At 39.4% G+C, this 17555-nt stretch overlaps 1 protein-coding gene across 2 annotated transcripts in view; it reads left to right on the forward strand.

Moving 5' to 3' along the window:
- The first annotated feature begins 2338 nt into the window (after positions 1-2338).
- The window catches only part of tspan5a (tetraspanin 5a), a 52964-nt gene continuing 37747 nt past the window's right edge, over positions 2339-17555 (forward strand). The window contains exon 1 of one of the 2 annotated variants that reach the window (XM_088917983.1): positions 2339-2809. In XM_088917983.1, coding sequence (XP_088774109.1) covers positions 2729-2809 — 81 coding nt within the window. In that variant the 5' untranslated portion in view covers positions 2339-2728. The remainder of the gene's footprint in view (positions 2810-17555) is intronic. The other variant, XM_088917991.1, reaches the window with a different exon arrangement.

Below are 17555 nucleotides of genomic sequence, written 5' to 3' on the forward strand. Positions count from 1 at the left end.
ACCTGTGGGAGAAAACGTGAAAATAATATTAACCAGAAATATTGTATTTGGCCACAGAGAGGCATGGAAGAGCATGCACAGCATATACTTGACTGAACAGCTGGACAGACAAAGATATGTTGATACAGTATAAGTTCCAATGGACGTGTATTTCCGACAGTGCACTGTGTAGATCAAAATGGCAAAACATTTGGCTTTGATTCCACCAGTTAGTGAATGAAATTAACACAGACTGTCCAAAAATAAAACACATTGTGTGTTCAGCCTGTGACAACTCAAGATAAGGACAGTGAGATGACTAATGTTTTTCATCCTAGAGCACTAAGAAATCAGCTGGTATTAAATCTGTACCACTGTGGGTACTCTTTGGTCAGTTTTAAGAACAGATAAAACTGGCAACACTGACATTGTATTTACTTCTTCCTGACTGTCAGTCAGTTTCTGGGTTATGATGATGTAAGAAGTAAATGTAAACAATATACTCCTGAGGTGAAAATAACGCACCGGCAAATTCCCCTTTGTCACATAATTATTAAAATGCCTAAAATCAACAAATTCTGGAATATAATTTGCAACTGTAGTGCATTTAAGGTGCATTTTAAATTTAACATCAGTGTATTCCCTTCTGCCCTTTTGTGAGCACTTACATGATCTGGAATATAGTTCTAATGTTATAAAAACTGAATATTGAATTATATATAGATTAAAATGAATTTTTAATTGGTAAAGGAGATTATTTTAAATATTGATAATGAATCTAATGCAGGACTGCCCCTGTATGTACTGGAGTGTACTCTCAGTGGTCTCTCCTCCTCCCAGACTTCCTTGTGGAGGTCCAGCACTCCTGGGGACACCCAGTATCTGCTTGTCACAGCCCACAGAGGGGAACAGTAGGTGATGACACTGGAGGGGGTGACCCCGTTAATCTCCTTGGCCAACATGTCTCATGACCTGTGCTCCAGGCACCCCATTGCCAAGAGGTGTTCAGCCCACAGCCTGTTATAATTCTGTCTCTAGGACTGCACAAACCACCTGGTTCATGATTACACTCATGAATCCTGCATTCGTGAATCCTTTTCCACTGCCTTGTAAGGCACTGTAAACTTATTCCAGATTTTCACTTTCCACAGAGCCACCTGATACTAGTGACAAAGGAGTGTGTCCTCTCTATTATGGTGTACTGTGATATGGAGTGCAGAAAAGTGACATCTGGAGAGCTCCGATAAATTAATTTTTCTGAGGAGGGGACCTCTGCTTATCGATGCAAGGGCTCTATTGTCGGCCTTTACTTCATAATTGTTTCTGTTTGGAGCAGTTGCTAGTCCAGAATCGTTTTTAATGAATGACAGTGCTAGATCTCATTGACGGGGCTGGTGAACTACTTCACTGTAGATGATTTAATCCTGTTGCATCACCTAGAAATTTAACAGAACATTACACAGCATGTCTGCCGCATGGTGGAGCAGAGGTTGGTATGGTACCGCCTTACAGCACTGGGGCCCTGGGTTCATCGTCTGTGTGGAGTTCACATGTTCTCCCTGTGTTCTGGGAGAATGTACAACACATCCGGTTTTTCTTTGGGTGCTCCGGTTTCTTTTTGCAGACCAGAGTCATACTGGTAGGTTAATTAGCTTATTCCCATAAGCTAAATCGGCCCTGGTGTGAGTGTGTGCACCGAGGAGCACTGCCATCGCTGCTAGGGTGTATCTCGCCTTGCGCCTGTTGCTTGCCTAGATAGGATCCGGCTCCCCCGCGACCCTGTATTGGATAAAGCGGTTACAGCATTTTTGATTACAACACAACATTGATGGTATATAACGGGATACTCTGTGACTACCATATTTCTCTACTTTTCATTTTCTTACCAGTTTACAAAAATTTACCACTGACTTTCTTATAGATTACACTTGAGAAAATAAGTAGTAGAAATAACGGAGCTGGATATTTTATAGACGTGCTTAATCGCAGTTATGACGTTCGGTACAGCAGCAGTTAGTAATAAAGCTGTTCATTAAGAAAAATCATCGGATATTTGTAGCCGATTTGTCAATGGTGTGTTGTGAAGGGCTGGTTTAGTTTAAAACACGAATAACGAATAAAAAAACCCAACTATTTTTATTTTAAATGTAACCATGTTAATTGTTTTAGGCTTTGACGATCCTGAGCGCATATAAACAATCCCATACCTCAGTCACAGATGAACAAAATATTTTTTCTCTCACAGTTCGGGCAAGCCCTATCCAATATGAGCAGATACCTTCTAATTCCAGCTCTCATTAAATGCCAAATGAAGAGGGAAGTCCTTCCCCAAGCAATGATACCGGCCAGCCGATTGGTGAAAGGGGGAGTCAGTCACAGATCAGCCATGTCTGGGCAGAAATGAACTGCACACATCTGTGGTACTGTATCCCTGCTGAAGTCCGCTGTCCTAAGTGCTGGCGCTATTACACGACGAGCCGGGTTCTTTGTTATTCTTTTTAATGCGAAACATTGTCCCCTTGTAATATCACCGCTGCTTTGCACCGCGGTTCAAGGATTGAGGGGGGCAATGATGTTTCCTTTATTCAGATACAAAATGGAATAAGACCGTGGGAGTGATTTCACAGTTGACTGTCTCGCCGGATTCCTCAACCTGCTGCCTTACTTAGTGACACTGTTGTTGTTTTTTTAAATGATTTGATAGCTGTGTTTTATTCAGAGGGGAAGCGTATGTTGATGAAAATCGAGCATGTCAGGAAAACATTACAAGGCTCACGAAGTCAGTTGCTGCATCAAATATTTTATATTTGGATTCAATATCATTTTTTGGGTGAGTATCGATTCCCCCTACTTCTCCTTGTTTAGTTTGAATTTTACGCTTTTTGTGAGATGCTATATTTGGGCCCAGTAATACAGGGAGGAAAGAGTATCTCATCTTCGTCTTCGGTAGTAATATTACTTTACCTTCAATATATGGTTACAGTATGTGCTTAATCCCTACGCTTTATCAGTCTTCCAGGCCTGGTTAAAGGGAAACCGTTGTCAGATCTTTAATAAGGAGGCAGATATAAATAAGCATGGCAACTTCGGTCTGTTGTTGCCGTTAAGTGTAGAGGTGCAAAATGCCAGGTTACTGGATGAGTTTCGTGGGATTGTTCCTAGTGTATCACCGCTACTCGACTGTAATTCAATTATGTGCACAGTAATAAGCATCTTGTCACACACTTGTACGTGCCCTGGAGAAAGATAATCCTCTTTCTGATCATCTGTGTCATTTACTGCCTCTATTGTCTCTTAGAAAAGAAACCCAAGTGTGTCATTGCCGCTGTACTCGTTACTTACCAACTGTTTTTTTTTCTCTGGTGCTTAATCTGGCATCCTAAAAGCATAATTGACTGCTTTGTTGCTCAATCTGGGTCGGCCGTGGGCTGTGTTTCTGTTTTTTAAGTGTCTCTTCGAAACGGATTTTTGTTCAACCCCACCTCCCCCCCATAGCAGCGTCTTGAGCAAATTCTGTTGATGTATAAAAACTTTCATGTAATACAGGGGACCCATTCAACCAGTAAAGAAAGAAAGAAACGCATCAATAACTTTGTTTTATATCTGTCTTAAAATGTACAAAATAACCGGTTTCTCCGGTATTTCTCGTTTTAAAAGAGAAGCATTTCTCCTTGTATTTTCAGTTTTGACAGTATTATTTATTTTTGCTGTCTTAGATAAACAGTACGTAAATCTCTTCTCAGCTTTTCGGCTAAAATGAAGTGTAGGATCTGACGTGGTATCCCATTTTAGTAATATGCTGCAATTGCGTTATTAGAATTAATTATGTATTGTTGCCGAACTGTTAAGACGCCTTGCAGGTTATGGAAGTCATGACTGGATGTGACAAAATGTTAATGGCTTATTAAATATTTTTCGTCAGTCTGCAATGAGTGTTTAAAATACATAGTACCTCTTTTAATTCACGCCATGCGCTTAAAAGTCACTAACCTCTAGAGTGATTTGCGGAAAAAAATAAACTATGGAAATAATTCTGTAACCATAGCGGTTTTTATGCTTCATTAGAGAAATGTCTTTTGACAGGTGCTCTACTAAAATTTTAATTACGTACAGAACGAACAGCAGTTTTCCCTTTCCCCAGCCTTTCTGAAATATTTATATTGGTTTTACTCATTTAATATTTACATTTCTTGTTAATATGGATACAGACATTGGAATCCTTATCTTTATATTTCTGTACAGACAGTGTAAGCATTTATGTTGTATTTCTATCAACAAATCTTTCTGCCACTCATATGTACAATAGGCCCACATGACATTAAAATTAGTTAAAAAAAATGTTGGAGCTGCAGTCTGGTTTGGGCAGAAGGACAGACCCACTATAATTCTGGGGGCACTCCTTTCTCCTCTGGGACACTGGGACATGTCTTGCCCAAGTTATGAGAATTAAATTTGACAAGGTAAGCGCCTGTGTTCCAGTTCCCAAACAATGCAAAGACTTTAATTCAAATTAAATGCTAAGTTTTCAGTCTTTGTCTTCATTCTACTTTGCTGCTTCCTTTCTGTCATTACAAGCTGTTACAGTTGTTTTAATATTGTTATAAACCTTCTTGGGCAGGCAGTTAAGTCTGCAGTGCAAATGCACAATAAAGAAAGGACCATTGATAACAACTGTCAACTTTGTGTGAGTAATACGGTAGCTGTCACATGCATAAGAAATGTTACGTATCCCCCTTTTCCTCATAACAACTTATGTTAGTGCTTTAGAGTTAACCCAATGTTTAATTTTCCCCCTTGCAGTCTAGCAAATCCTTAACAGTTTCTAGAGGTTAGTCAGAGATCACTGTAGAAACTAATAAGGCGAAGTATTAAATAAAAATTGTGTTTCTGGATATGTTGTTTCCTTTGGTATGTGCAGTACCCCCTTCTGCTTCAGACAAATGTACAAGAATGCCAAAAATGCCTAACGTTTCAGGTGATGGGAGAGCAATACAGAAAACATAATGATAGAGACAAAATTATTTTGCTTAATAATTGAGCTCAATTTCATGAAGTGTCTCTGACATCTTTTGTGCTGCGTTTTCATAATTTGGCAAAACTGAAAGCTCAGTTTGCGTTTCAATACTGAGGGGAGATGACAAAGCTTAATTCCAGGATGACCACGGAGTGTGTTTGTCAGCACAAATCCAAAAGGAAAATGTCAACCGAGAGAAACACACGAAAATTGTAGTTAAAGCCGTGTTGTAATTCTATTAAAAACAAAACACTTCCTTACTGGAGAGACGTTTTCTTAAGTGGCAGACTATACAGCGATGTTTTACCCAAGGAAACCATTACCATGTTTTATAATGCAAGAAATAAAATTTAATTGTTCAACCATTTAACACCTTGTCCTGCACTGTGACGTTTTCACTGGGAGATCAGAGCTTTGATTGTCATTGTTCAAAAACATATTTTCAGCTCTTCCCATTTACTACAGTATATCTCAATGGTGATCTGAGTTTGCTTGTATGCCAGGAACACTCTTTAGTTTATTCCTGTTCTTTTGGCTTGCATTTTACACTCCCATCCTGTTGTAAGGCACTCACCATCAACAAGGCGGCACTAAGCTGGTAAACCAGAAGATTAAACATCTGATCCTTGTGGAAGCTGTGTGTGTTGTGGCACAGAGATAAATCATAAAGTGATCACTGTTTATAGCCTTCAAATGTACCCATTGTTCATCTCTATCTGTTGCAGATTATGTTTGTGCAACATGTGCAGAGCAAGGAAGTTCAAATCTAAACGTTCTAGACCAGCATCCACAGCTGAAGGTTGGAAGCAGCAATTTAGTCTACAGGGCATAAAACTGAGATAAATATTTTTTTAATTGGTCTTCATTAAAATCCACATTTCATATACACTTGTGTTGAAAAGTGAAATATAGCTACTTGTAAAATTATAATGTATGCCAGTAAATATTTTTGGCCATCATTCTTTCTTGACAAGAAATAAGAGTTTTACATTACCTCTTAAATTTGGTTGACTGGCACAATCCAAAATAAATTACATTTGTACTCATCTATACCGGTGTGTATTTTACTAGAGAAATCTCTAACAACCAACCGTGGTGCCTGAGATTTGACACCAGTCTGCCAGTCGCAAGTCCGAACTGCCACTCCACGATGCTGTAAGATGATCTTTTGCCCCGTGCTATGGAAGGCATCTATACAGTAGGTGGGTTCCAAAGTCCACCTCCGTGTCCTTGCAATTAAACCTGGGCGATGAGGGTCAGCACACTTCACAAACGGGTGAAGAGTCCACTTGGAATGAGCCGACAGCCATTCTTGTGGATGAGGGCTACAGCAGAATGAGACGTCCAATCATCCTTTCCTCCTTACCATTGGACCAAGGTCAAGTACTGGAGAAACAGCAGTTTCTTCAAAATCGACAAAGACGTGCAGCCAACTTCCATTCCCAGCATACTCCTCACGTCCTGTGGCAAGCAGGATAATGATGTCTGAAAGCTCTTAGTTATGACCTAGCACTGAGACTATTAAAAGAGGTTTTCAGGCACTTAAGGCGAACCTGCACTGTGACAGCTGTAGCAGTGACTGAACTGACTGAATAGAACTTTTTAAGATCTCCCTTTGAGGAAAGGGCTAGAAAAAGGGCCCTAGAAATAGTTTGTCTCACCACTCCTGACTGGGTAGCTGCATCCAGAGGGATCACCATTTTGCAGGCAAAAGTTTTTGCAGTGATAGTATATCAACATAGTCACTGTGAGAGAAACCTGGCTGGAGAAGAGCTATTCAAGGATTCTGGAGATGGGTATAGCAAGACCATTGAATTAATAAAAGTGGATTTGCCATCAAGAATGAAATCGCCAGCCACCTGCATGAGTTCCTTGATGGAATCATGCCTTCTTGTCTTGACTTAGCAGGTAACCAATGTGCCTGCCTGATTTCTGCATATGATGACCTCACACTCGGTTCAGATGACAAAACCAAGGAAGATTTGTACGCCAAGCTCCACCAGATTATTTGTGGATTTACGAGGGGGAATGGGTTCAGTCTTCATGGAGACTTTAACGCCAGAGCTGGAAGAGATGTCTGTCTCTGGAATGGAACCATTGTCATTAGTCTGTCCAGCATCATGTTTTGACATAAAAACAGATCCAGAAGATCCTGGCAATATTCACGGTGCAAACACTGGGACATCTATTCCATTGACTGTATCTGAATCAAAACTATGTCTATGACCACATCACTGGTGGCAGGAGATCACAATTTCTGATGGTTGTGAAACTGGCTTCTGGACATTGCTTTCCATATAATATATTGTATTACAAGACCATAAATGGTTTGATAAAAATGAGTGCAAGGCTTAATCACCAGGGTTCTGTCATAGCCTTCATGAATAAAAAAAAAATAAAATAAAATATAGGAAAACAAGATATATTATTAAGGATGTACTACTTGACGCGATGACACAAAGTGATTTCTCTCTTAAGGACAAGATAAGATAACTATGAACAGGGACTGATTAAAAGATTGATTTAGTAATCAGGTGCTCGAGGAAATGAAACATACACAGTTGAAACTGACCTACTGTAGACAGACAGGGATCTGACCCTCAATTTGCAGAAACGTGTTGTACGATTCAGAAGTCTGTGCATCACCAGTTGTCAGTGGATACAGCTGTTCCTTTCTTTATATTTCCTCCATAGTGGCACATATTGTAGCTAAAGACAGGCACCTCACGCTTTTTGAATGTGTTATGTATGTTAATAAGCTTTTGCAAGGCTGGTGGATGTTTTTGTTATTTAAATTTGCCCCGATGTTAGATTTATTCATTGATTCAGACTAAATCGTAAATGGATTTCCATATTTTGGGGTTGAATTCTTTCATATTGAGATTCCCAGTTTTTAAATATGAGTGGCACCATTTAGATTTTTACACTTATGCATTTTAAAATATGAAGTACAAATTTTTAAAAAAACGCATAAAGGAGAAGAGGCCATTTAACACATTATGGGCGTTTCTTCTTTGCCAGTGGTTCCTGTATGTTGTTTTTCCTTGCATGTTGAAAATGAAGAATCTCAATGGAAATAGCAATTGTAAACAGGGGTGCAATAATGTTACATGAATAATTTACTGCACAGTGGGCAAGATTAATGATTAATAATATATTACAGATTCTGGCAGCACTAAAGTTGGTGTAATTTAGATTATAAAACAAGCACACCGTGCAGAGAAAACTTGCAGAAGGCAGATCTTGCCAATAATAAATAAAAATAATAATAATAATAATAATAATAATAATAATTCCTTAGAGTTATATAGCATTTTTCTGGGCACTACACTTAGATCATTTTACAGATAGTGGGGACTCCCCTCTACCAGATGAAGCCAGTCCAGAGAGGGGGATTATTAGGAGGCCATGAATGGTAAAGAGCAGGGAGAAATTTTACAAGGATACTGGGGTAACACCCCTACTTTTTTCAGAAAAAACACTGAATTTTTAATGATCACAGAGAGTCAGGGCCTCAGTTTTACATCTTGTCTGAATGACTGCACCTTTTTTTAAAAGTATAGTGACCCCATCATTATACTGGGGCATGAAGACCCAAACAGACTGCAGGGTGAGCTCCCCTTACTGTTCCCTACTAATACCTCTTCCAGCAGCAGCCTTAGTTTTCCCAGGAGGTCTCCCATGCAGGTACTGGCCAGCCTGATCACCTGCTGAGCTTACGTAGGTGATATAGCTGCTGGCAACATGTTGGGTCTTTGCTAGCAGAAACAATAGCCTGAATAGACAATGTCTTGCCATTAAAATGTGCATACTACTACAAATCTATTTTTGGAAGACTTCATCTTCCAGCTACAGTAATAACTTAATAATTAATCATTTGCTTTTAAGCTTTAAAGTGCAGTTGTAAAAAGAGGTCTTTTCCACAGCTGAAAACGTGGTTAAACGTAGTTGTTTAAATAACAAATCTAAAACAACAACACAAATGACATTTTTCTAAGAGACAACTTGAGCATGTTTTAAGTAACCTTTTTTAATTGTCAGGGTTGAATAACCTTATTTACTCTATCTGTCAGTATGGGTACAGTGACTTACAAATATGAGCAGAACTGATACAGTCGCATGCTCGCCGAGTTTGTCAGAAGCTTTGTGTTCTATAGAACTGCACTTTATTGTGTCTCTTGAAATCAAAGAGAGCTCAGGAAATGATTTAGCTCATAAAGAATTCAAGAAGAAATTCTTCTTGAAGCAACAGATTAATTGTCAAGGAGTTGATTTCAGTCAAGGAGACAGACTTCATTATGGGGGTATGTCAGACTAACTCCCTTTAAATGTTGAAGTACAGTACTATGTTTGGCCTTTAGATTTGTAATTTTTTAGCAAAACAGATTATGCTTGCTGCTATAAACTTCATTTTCCAGAACAGCAAACTTATTTTTTTTGTTTGTGCTTTTGATTTACAGCTTAATTAGGCAGCCTGAACTAAATCTGGGACCACATATGGTTGACTCACAGCCTTGAGAGTTTTTAGACACCCCCAAACAAAGCGGTTCGCTTTTTTCTCAGAAGACAACTGATTAACGTGCTGAAGTGTTTGGTCACTTGAAGGTATATGAAAACCATGCTAGTGTTAGAGGATATTATATGTTCAATTTCTCCCACATTGTCACCTCTGATTTTGAGGAAATCCCAATCGGTCTTCTCTTCTTTTTAACCTCTCTAACTTTCATTTTTTTTCATTTATGCCAGAGAATTTTGAACCCTTTTAAGATTTATAGGATGGTTTCCGTCTAAACAGCTACATACTGTACAGTTTCATATGTTAAGCAAAATCCAGTGGCAGCAGTCTTCGATCTGGTAGGCTCTGTTTTCTGTTAATGAGCTCCGTTTACTACTAAGTGAAGTCCAACATTAGAAAAGTAACAAAGTATAATCTTTCAGTGACAACATAAGCTGTGTTTTCAAAACCTTCAACACAGCATGTAGTTTGCTATCTGCTTCCAAATCACACTGGCTCATTCATAAAAAGATCATAAAAATGTTTTAAGAAGTTGAAAAAACAGCAGAGTTAAGAAAGGAAATTCTGTTTTTTTATTACAATAAGTTAGAAGTTAGTTTTCAGCCTTTACCAGTCTTTTTATGTAAAGGATTCTATCATAATGATTGAACAGCTTCTTTTCTGCATTGTCCACTGTCTAGAGTCAACGAATTTTCTCTTTTCTCATTTCTTCTTTGGGGAAGAAATTTCGGGGTTCTTATATCCCTGGATACTCTAATACTCATTTAAAATAATTTTTAGTAGAAATTTTAATTTACTGTTGTGCCATGAATATACTGGTTAGGTCTGTCAGCACAGTGCATTGTTTTTCTCTTTGTTGTGGGTGATACTAGTTTCCCAGTGGCAGAGCAATCAAGGCCTCCTGAGGAGACAGAACAGGTTGCCTTGGAAACAGATGATCCCATACTCCCCTTTCTCACTTACGATATTTAGGCAGTGGCACATAATAAACATTTCAGGAAATGTGTAAATATCCTTTCAGTGGTACAGTACTTGTCTTATTGCTCAAAAAATATTGTTTGCAAGTGTTTGTGTGTTTTAAACTCATTAGACTTCTAAATGATTATTTTTACTGAATCAATTCAACAGTTGCCAGTAATCGGAGTGTTTTAGTTAATAGGTCATAGGTTTTTGTTGCAGGTGTGTTTTTTAATAAGCTGTTTTTTGTCTTGAGGGGCACACTTCTGTGAGTTAAACAATTTCCTAACTTTAAAAAATGCTTTATTAATTTAATTTTTTAATGTATTTTGTTATAGATAAGTCCTGTACGTGAGCAGAGTTTGTAAGTTTCAATTATACATTAGTCGCTAATTTCTACTAATCCCTAATATCATTTTGTTTGGAATAACGTATGAAGATTCTACACTGAATTAATAATTTAGAAAAGTGTTTATAATTCTCTTTTATGCCAGAATGAATGAGAAGAAACTGAAGCAGTGTTAAATTTGTCTTTCCTAATCTTTGAAAACTGTTGTTATTCACCACAGTCTTCTGTTCTTCATTCATTTTAAGTTAAGGATGCTCATTAAAATACCATCAGCTCTTTGCCAGATTTATTTGCCATTTTCCTATTAATTGTAATGAACAATGTGTCCATATGTACTCCGTGATGGATAGCGAGCCATGTATTGCTCACCAGGGACATCATAAATGCCACAGTTTCTTTTATATAAATTCAACTGTTGAGATGTAGTTCTAATATATGCCTGTAGCAGTTTTGAGTATCAAGTAAAATTTGAGATTTCTGACAGCTGTGTATAGTTTGCTCTTTACATTCTTACAACATATGTAAGACCCCACTCTGAAGGAACACAAGGTCTTCCATATCTCATTCTATAATTTCAAGTGTTTGACTGGATGTTTGATTGAAAATTTGTCCTAGTTGTTAACTAGCATTATCTCTATGTTTTAGTCACATCACCTCCACAGCCAGTCCTATCTACAGCCCTGCAAAGGTTTTTTGAGTGGTCCTGTAGACTTTTCTCATTCTTTAGCATTCATACCAAGAGTTTTCTTTTAATTCAGTTTGTGAATATTGGCCTTTTTTGATAATTGCTGATAGAAAATATTAACAGCTGACGATTGTAAGATTTTAGAAATAAATAAAAAACAACCCATTTAACCTAAAAACTCTGAAGTATATTGTTAGCCTTGCGTGGTCTCTTTGTTATTAGATAAACATGATATAAGTGTATCGGACAGTGTGACAGATTACACAATGCTTACGTTCAGGCACAGGGAACATGCAGCAGTTAATTAATGCAGGTGTGGCTGCCACCTTCGGTTCTGTGCTGCATTCATGGCAAGATTCATTTGCACACAGTATATTCTGAGGTTATAATAGCAGGATACACTGCCATTAAGGAAGAGTGTCAACTTGTAAAGAGCAAAACATCCCCCAAAATATGTAGAGGTTCAAAGTTAAGCTGGGTTGTCCTGGCTAGTTATAAAACGTAACCTTTTAATGTAATATGGATTTATATGTTTTGGATTTGATCACAACAAGTTTTTGTTTCCTGTTGTTCAGAGATAAGGGGAGGAGAGGAGTAGTAGTACATTTCTTAAGTATCTGTTTTTTGCTTTTAAGCTCTGGCTTAGCATATGAAAGAGATCCAGTCACCCCTGGGGCGGAGTGGTGGCTCTGTGGCTAAGGATCGGTGCCTGTGGCTGGAAGGTTGCTAGTTCAAATCCCGCAGCTGGCAGAGGAATCCTACTCCATTGGGCTCCTGAGCAAGGCCCTTAACCCCAACTGCTCCAGGGGCGCTGTACAATAGCTGACCCTGCGCTCTGACCCCAAGCTTCTTCCCTGTCTGTGTGTCTCATGGAGAGCAAGTTGGGGTATGCGAAAAGACAATTCCTAATGCGAGAAAGGGTTAATAAAGTGATGTTATTATTATAATTTACCGACATGCATCCTCAGCTGGTATGGTATCTTTGTGAGGATGCCTCGTTTATTGCATGAAATATATTATGATTTCATGATTTCCAGCACTCTTTGAGTTCATAAAGTAAGCCCATACTTGAGCCTAGTGGCACATCAGGCCAGAGCTCACTGTGGTTTCTGTAGGATTGAGCAGAATAGGAATATATGATTCCTGCCTGGGAGGGGTGATGGTGATGATTCATATAGTTTGAACAGCCGGACTGGACAGGTTCCCCAGAACAGTACGGGAATGAGCACTGCAGGTTGAACAGTCTGCTCTCAGCTGTAATTTTCCTGTATTATATTAATCTCCAGTTAGAGGGTTCAGAGCCCTGAGAACCGTTCTAGATTGTACCCAGTGAACTGATAAGGCTCCCCTTAACACTATTCGAGTGTGTTTTACTGTGCATGTGTGAAAAACCAGCCTTCAGTGAAAGTGTTTGTCCAAACACAGTGTCATGTACAAATGCACTCACCAGCTTATCAAAGCAAGCATCTTTACATTTTAGAAAATGCTGAACTGCGTGTGGGACTAGCAAGATAACTGTGAATGCTATAGGTTACGATTACGATGTGTACTATTTTTGTTCAGCTGTCTCTCTCCAGTGTTTAAAAGGACTTTAAATACAATCATTTTCTGTAAAAGAGAGATGTACAGTATCTTGTTGTTCTTCCAGTGTAGGCAGCTTAGTCAAAGGACTAGTAGTCCAAACTGTTAATTCAGGAGACATTTTCTTCTATTTATGTTGGGGGAGGAAGGCGCATGGCAGAAAACCGCTGGGCAAGGAATTGTGGGGAATAGGGAAGATTGGAGCAGAGGGAATTGAAAAAGCTATTCCAGGAGCTGGTCAAAACAAATGAGGCACACAAAGACTTTCATACTTAATGACTTTGCCTTTGTAAAATTAGACAAATCTGAGAGATCCATTATTTATTGTTATTGACCGTCTGGTTTCCTTCAGGTTAGTGGTTATTGACAGAACAGTCCCTTTTCTGTGGCTAGCAGGGCTTGTTCTGAGGGAGACGGAGCCTGGCAAGCGTACCTACTAAATGCTGGCTAATGTGCTATTTTATCTTAGATAAGCAGGGTTGAGTAGTTCTTGAGCCACATGGGCATTTTTTGGATTAATGATTTGGCTGTTGTCAATAATTGACTTTCTGTTTGATTTCTAATGTGCTGTTTCACCTGTATGGTTGAGTACACAGTACATTTGATTTCCTGTTTTTTTTGTATTGTTAGGAAATAAGAAGTGAACCAAAATGCAGCGAATCCTTTGGGAAGCGTTGTTTGCCGTTCTTAAGGTGCATGAATGTGATTAATAAGGGGGTAAACTGGGAAGAGGTAATTTAATGAGTCGTCCAAAACATGTATGTGATCCTTACGTATTCAGCCTTTGCACGATTATTCAAAGGCAGCCTCTTATGGTTATCATGTTAAATTGCAGTTCTGGGGAATTCGGCTTCACATTTCGAAATTATGTTTTGAGCTGAAGAGAGCAGGAGCCAGCTGAGGTTGTATTGTTTTCCACTGCTGTATCTGTAGTACTTGTAAGGCTGGAACAGAAATGCATTTTAGTCTGTAGCTGGGATGGGGTGAAAGATTGCAGGATACAAGGACTGGGATATCCTTGATCCAAACTCGATTGGATTCATTTACACCGTTCTTGTAGAAAGACGTGCACTCAGGCCCCACTGTGCTTGTGAAAACATTTCACCAGCCTGGAAAAATGAGTTCTTTTGTGTACAGAATCTGTCTAATATGCCCCTGTTTCCTCTTTTCTTGTTCCTCTTTCTTGCGAGCTCCCGATTGTGTGTCATCACGTTTGTTTGTTTGTTTGTTGTTCAGCTCTATTGTTTCTGTCCTGTCATTGTCACACCCGCTGTAGCAGGATGTTTCCTCTTTGAAGAATTGTAATTTGAAGGGGCTCTTTTCTGCTGCTCGAGAGATCTGTGGTTCTAGTGATATACACGCCTGTGTGTTTTCAAAATCATTCTAACTGCATCCAGAATCTTTCTCGCCAAATGGTAAGAAACCGTCAAAAGATTTTTTGGTAATAACGTCTTCTTCTCCCATCATCTTCTTCATTGGCTTGTTACAGACAGGTTGATATTGCACACTTTTGACTCGGTAACTCCTTGCTTGGATGTTTTCCTTCGTCGGCATCAGCATCATTAAGACACCCTTTCCGGCTGTGTAGGAGTATGACCTATTGAGTGTCCATGAAAACGAATAGCTTTCGGTTTGGAACCTGTACTGGCTCAGTATAAGGTACATGCATATACATGCTGATTGTTACTCTTCCAAAACAACTGCTGACAGGCTGAATAGGAATGTAGTGTATTGAGATAAAGCAAAAAGCACTTAAGTGTCAACCATTACACTCGTGACCTTTCATTTTTTCACTCCTGCCTGCTGTGACTGCATTCCTTTTTATTTACAGGTTGCTGTTTTGTATAAATAAGTTATATATACAGCACAGGCCTAATAAATATGTTTTCATTGGCTCAAAGAGCAAGCCTGTCTCTTTTTACCTATGTCACTGACTTGGACATCCTGCTGGTCCCAGTCAAGGTTTTTATTTTTAGCTCGCAGTATCGTGCAGCCATATCACCTTGCAACTTACAACTGGCAACCCACTTTCCAAAGGCATGTCTCTTCTGGGAGAAGCACAGGGTTGCTACAAACCTCCTGAGGAATAAAAGGATGGATGTAAAACTGTCCTTTTCTGTTGCCTCCTATAACATTATGAGAACTTCAATTGTATATTAACATTGTGCCATATTGGAACTCAGATGACAGTCAGCAACTACAGTATATCACCCTGCAACTCACAACTGGAAGCCCACTGAAGCTCAGCAGGTGCGAGTCTGGCCAGTACCTGGATGAGAGACCTCTTGGGAAGAACTAACGTGGCTGCTGGAAGTGGTGTTAGTGGGGCCATTAGGGGGCTAACACTGCAGTCTGTGTGGGTCCTAATGCCCTCGTATAGTGACAGGGACACTATACCGTAAACAGGTGTCGTCCTTCGGATGAGACGTGAAACCCAGACCCTGACTCTCTGTGGTCATTAAAAATCCCAGAGTGTTGCTCGAAAAGTGTAGGGGTGTTACCCTGGCGTCCTGACCAAATTTCCCATTGGCCTTTACCAGTCATGGCCTCCTCATAATCCCCATCTATGATTTGGATTCATCATTCTGTTCTCCTTCCCACTGATAGCTGGAGTGTGGTGAGCGTTCTGGCGCACTATGGCTGCCGTCGCATCATCCAGGTGGATTCTGCACATTGATGGTGGGTGAGGCGAGTCCCCATTACCTGTAAAGCGCTTTGAGTGGAGTGTCCAGAAAAGTGCTATATACTGTAAGTGTAAGCAATTATTATTATGATTGTTTTTAAGTGCATTCACAAACTGTCACTGCGACTTCAAAATCGGTTTGGTGTTGTGTTAGTCAGAGGGAATATTAAGAAAGACAGATGTGTTGAACTTAAAGCAGCTGCCAGTAGTCCATAATCTCAATAATAATATCGAATTAGGTCACCACCACAAACAGATGTGGGTGCCTGGAACAAACTGTTCCCTGTTGCTGAAGACAGTTCTTTCAAATTCATCACAAGTTAGAGAAGCCCTTGGATCAATACTGACATGCCAGCTCATTGGTTCGAAAAGACTGAATGTCTGTCACCTTTCTTATATTTTTAGATTTTAAGTTACAGCAGTAGTTGAAAATTTATAGCAGAGGTGTCCACTTCTGATCCCAAAGAGCCCCAATCCAGTCTTATATGTGACCTATTCCTAAATATGGGGGACAGTTATAAGGTTTGATTAATGTACTAACTTAGCAAGTAACTTGTTTTAATTAAGACAATTCTAAACCTTGAGTATTAACTAAATTTTTCCAATCGCAAGACAACATTCCAGTGTTCCTAACGATTGTGTGTATTTCTTAACAAACTTCACTAACTCACCTGCTTACTGATCACAGTACAATGGTTTTAAATCTTTAGAGATGGGTGATTCAATGGTTATTTATCAGACAAGCTGGATGGGGGCAGTCCAGGACCAGGAGTACCCATCTCTATTCTATAAAGAACACCGTGTGCCCACTGTGTGTAGGAAGTGTTCCAATTTACAAAGCCGAGTGTGGATGCCAGCTTCTTAATTGGTTAAGTCTTTTTATTTATTTTTTTTCAAAAGAGCTGCTGCATCTGATACTTGATCTTGGATGGCTCTTTGTGCTTTTAAAATGAACTACTGTACGCCAGTCCTGCAACAAAAGCCCTTTACAACAGGGAATACAGCATAGGGATATTTAGAGTGTGTAAATTTCCGAATGCAATAACTGTCACTTTGCTGCTGATTAGAAAAAAGCTTGCTAGGTTTTCGCATTTTTGTTGATGAGTGTTAGTACAGTAGTTAATGTCCCTTATTGATGGTGAGGTGTGTGTGAGAGATTGGAAAGCTCTTATATGCGGATGAACTCCTCTGTGCCAGAGCATGATTTCAGGGAGAAATGAGCAGGTTTACCTGCCATTTCAAGGTCTGGCCTTCATGAGCTGTCATTCAACTTTATGTTTCCCTTTTGTTCAGTGTGTTCCTGAGGCCCTTATCTCTGCTAGGAAAATAGACTTAAGTGTTGGTGATCTTCTAGTATGAAATTCTGTTCTGTTCAATTATAATACAGGACATTAACCCACATTAGGTGTGACTACATTCCAACCTGTTGGCCAGGTGTGTGTCCCATCTGAATCAGATTAGCAGTCTGCTCTGATAAAACACACAGCAGCATATTTGTCAGGAACGTTAAAAGGTTTTAAAGATATGGCATAATGTTCCCTGCCAATACATGTGAGAACATTTAGGTGTTCACCAATCTGACGTCTTTGGTGCCAGCTGTACAGATTGTATTCCTATAGATGGTTACAAAGAATATGATCCCAGCTGGGAGCAGTTGTAGGTGCTTTTCATGCTGTTAAATTTTGAAGACCACTTTAGTTTTACTCGCTGGGTTAGGTCATATCATGGCAGAGCTCTGGAGGGGCCTTCATGCAGTGCACAGAATGGGCCTTATATCCTGGACACTGTAAT

This window comes from Atractosteus spatula, chromosome 1 (genome assembly GCF_055471065.1).
Source record: "Atractosteus spatula isolate fAtrSpa1 chromosome 1, fAtrSpa1.hap1, whole genome shotgun sequence".
NCBI lineage: Eukaryota > Metazoa > Chordata > Actinopteri > Semionotiformes > Lepisosteidae > Atractosteus > Atractosteus spatula.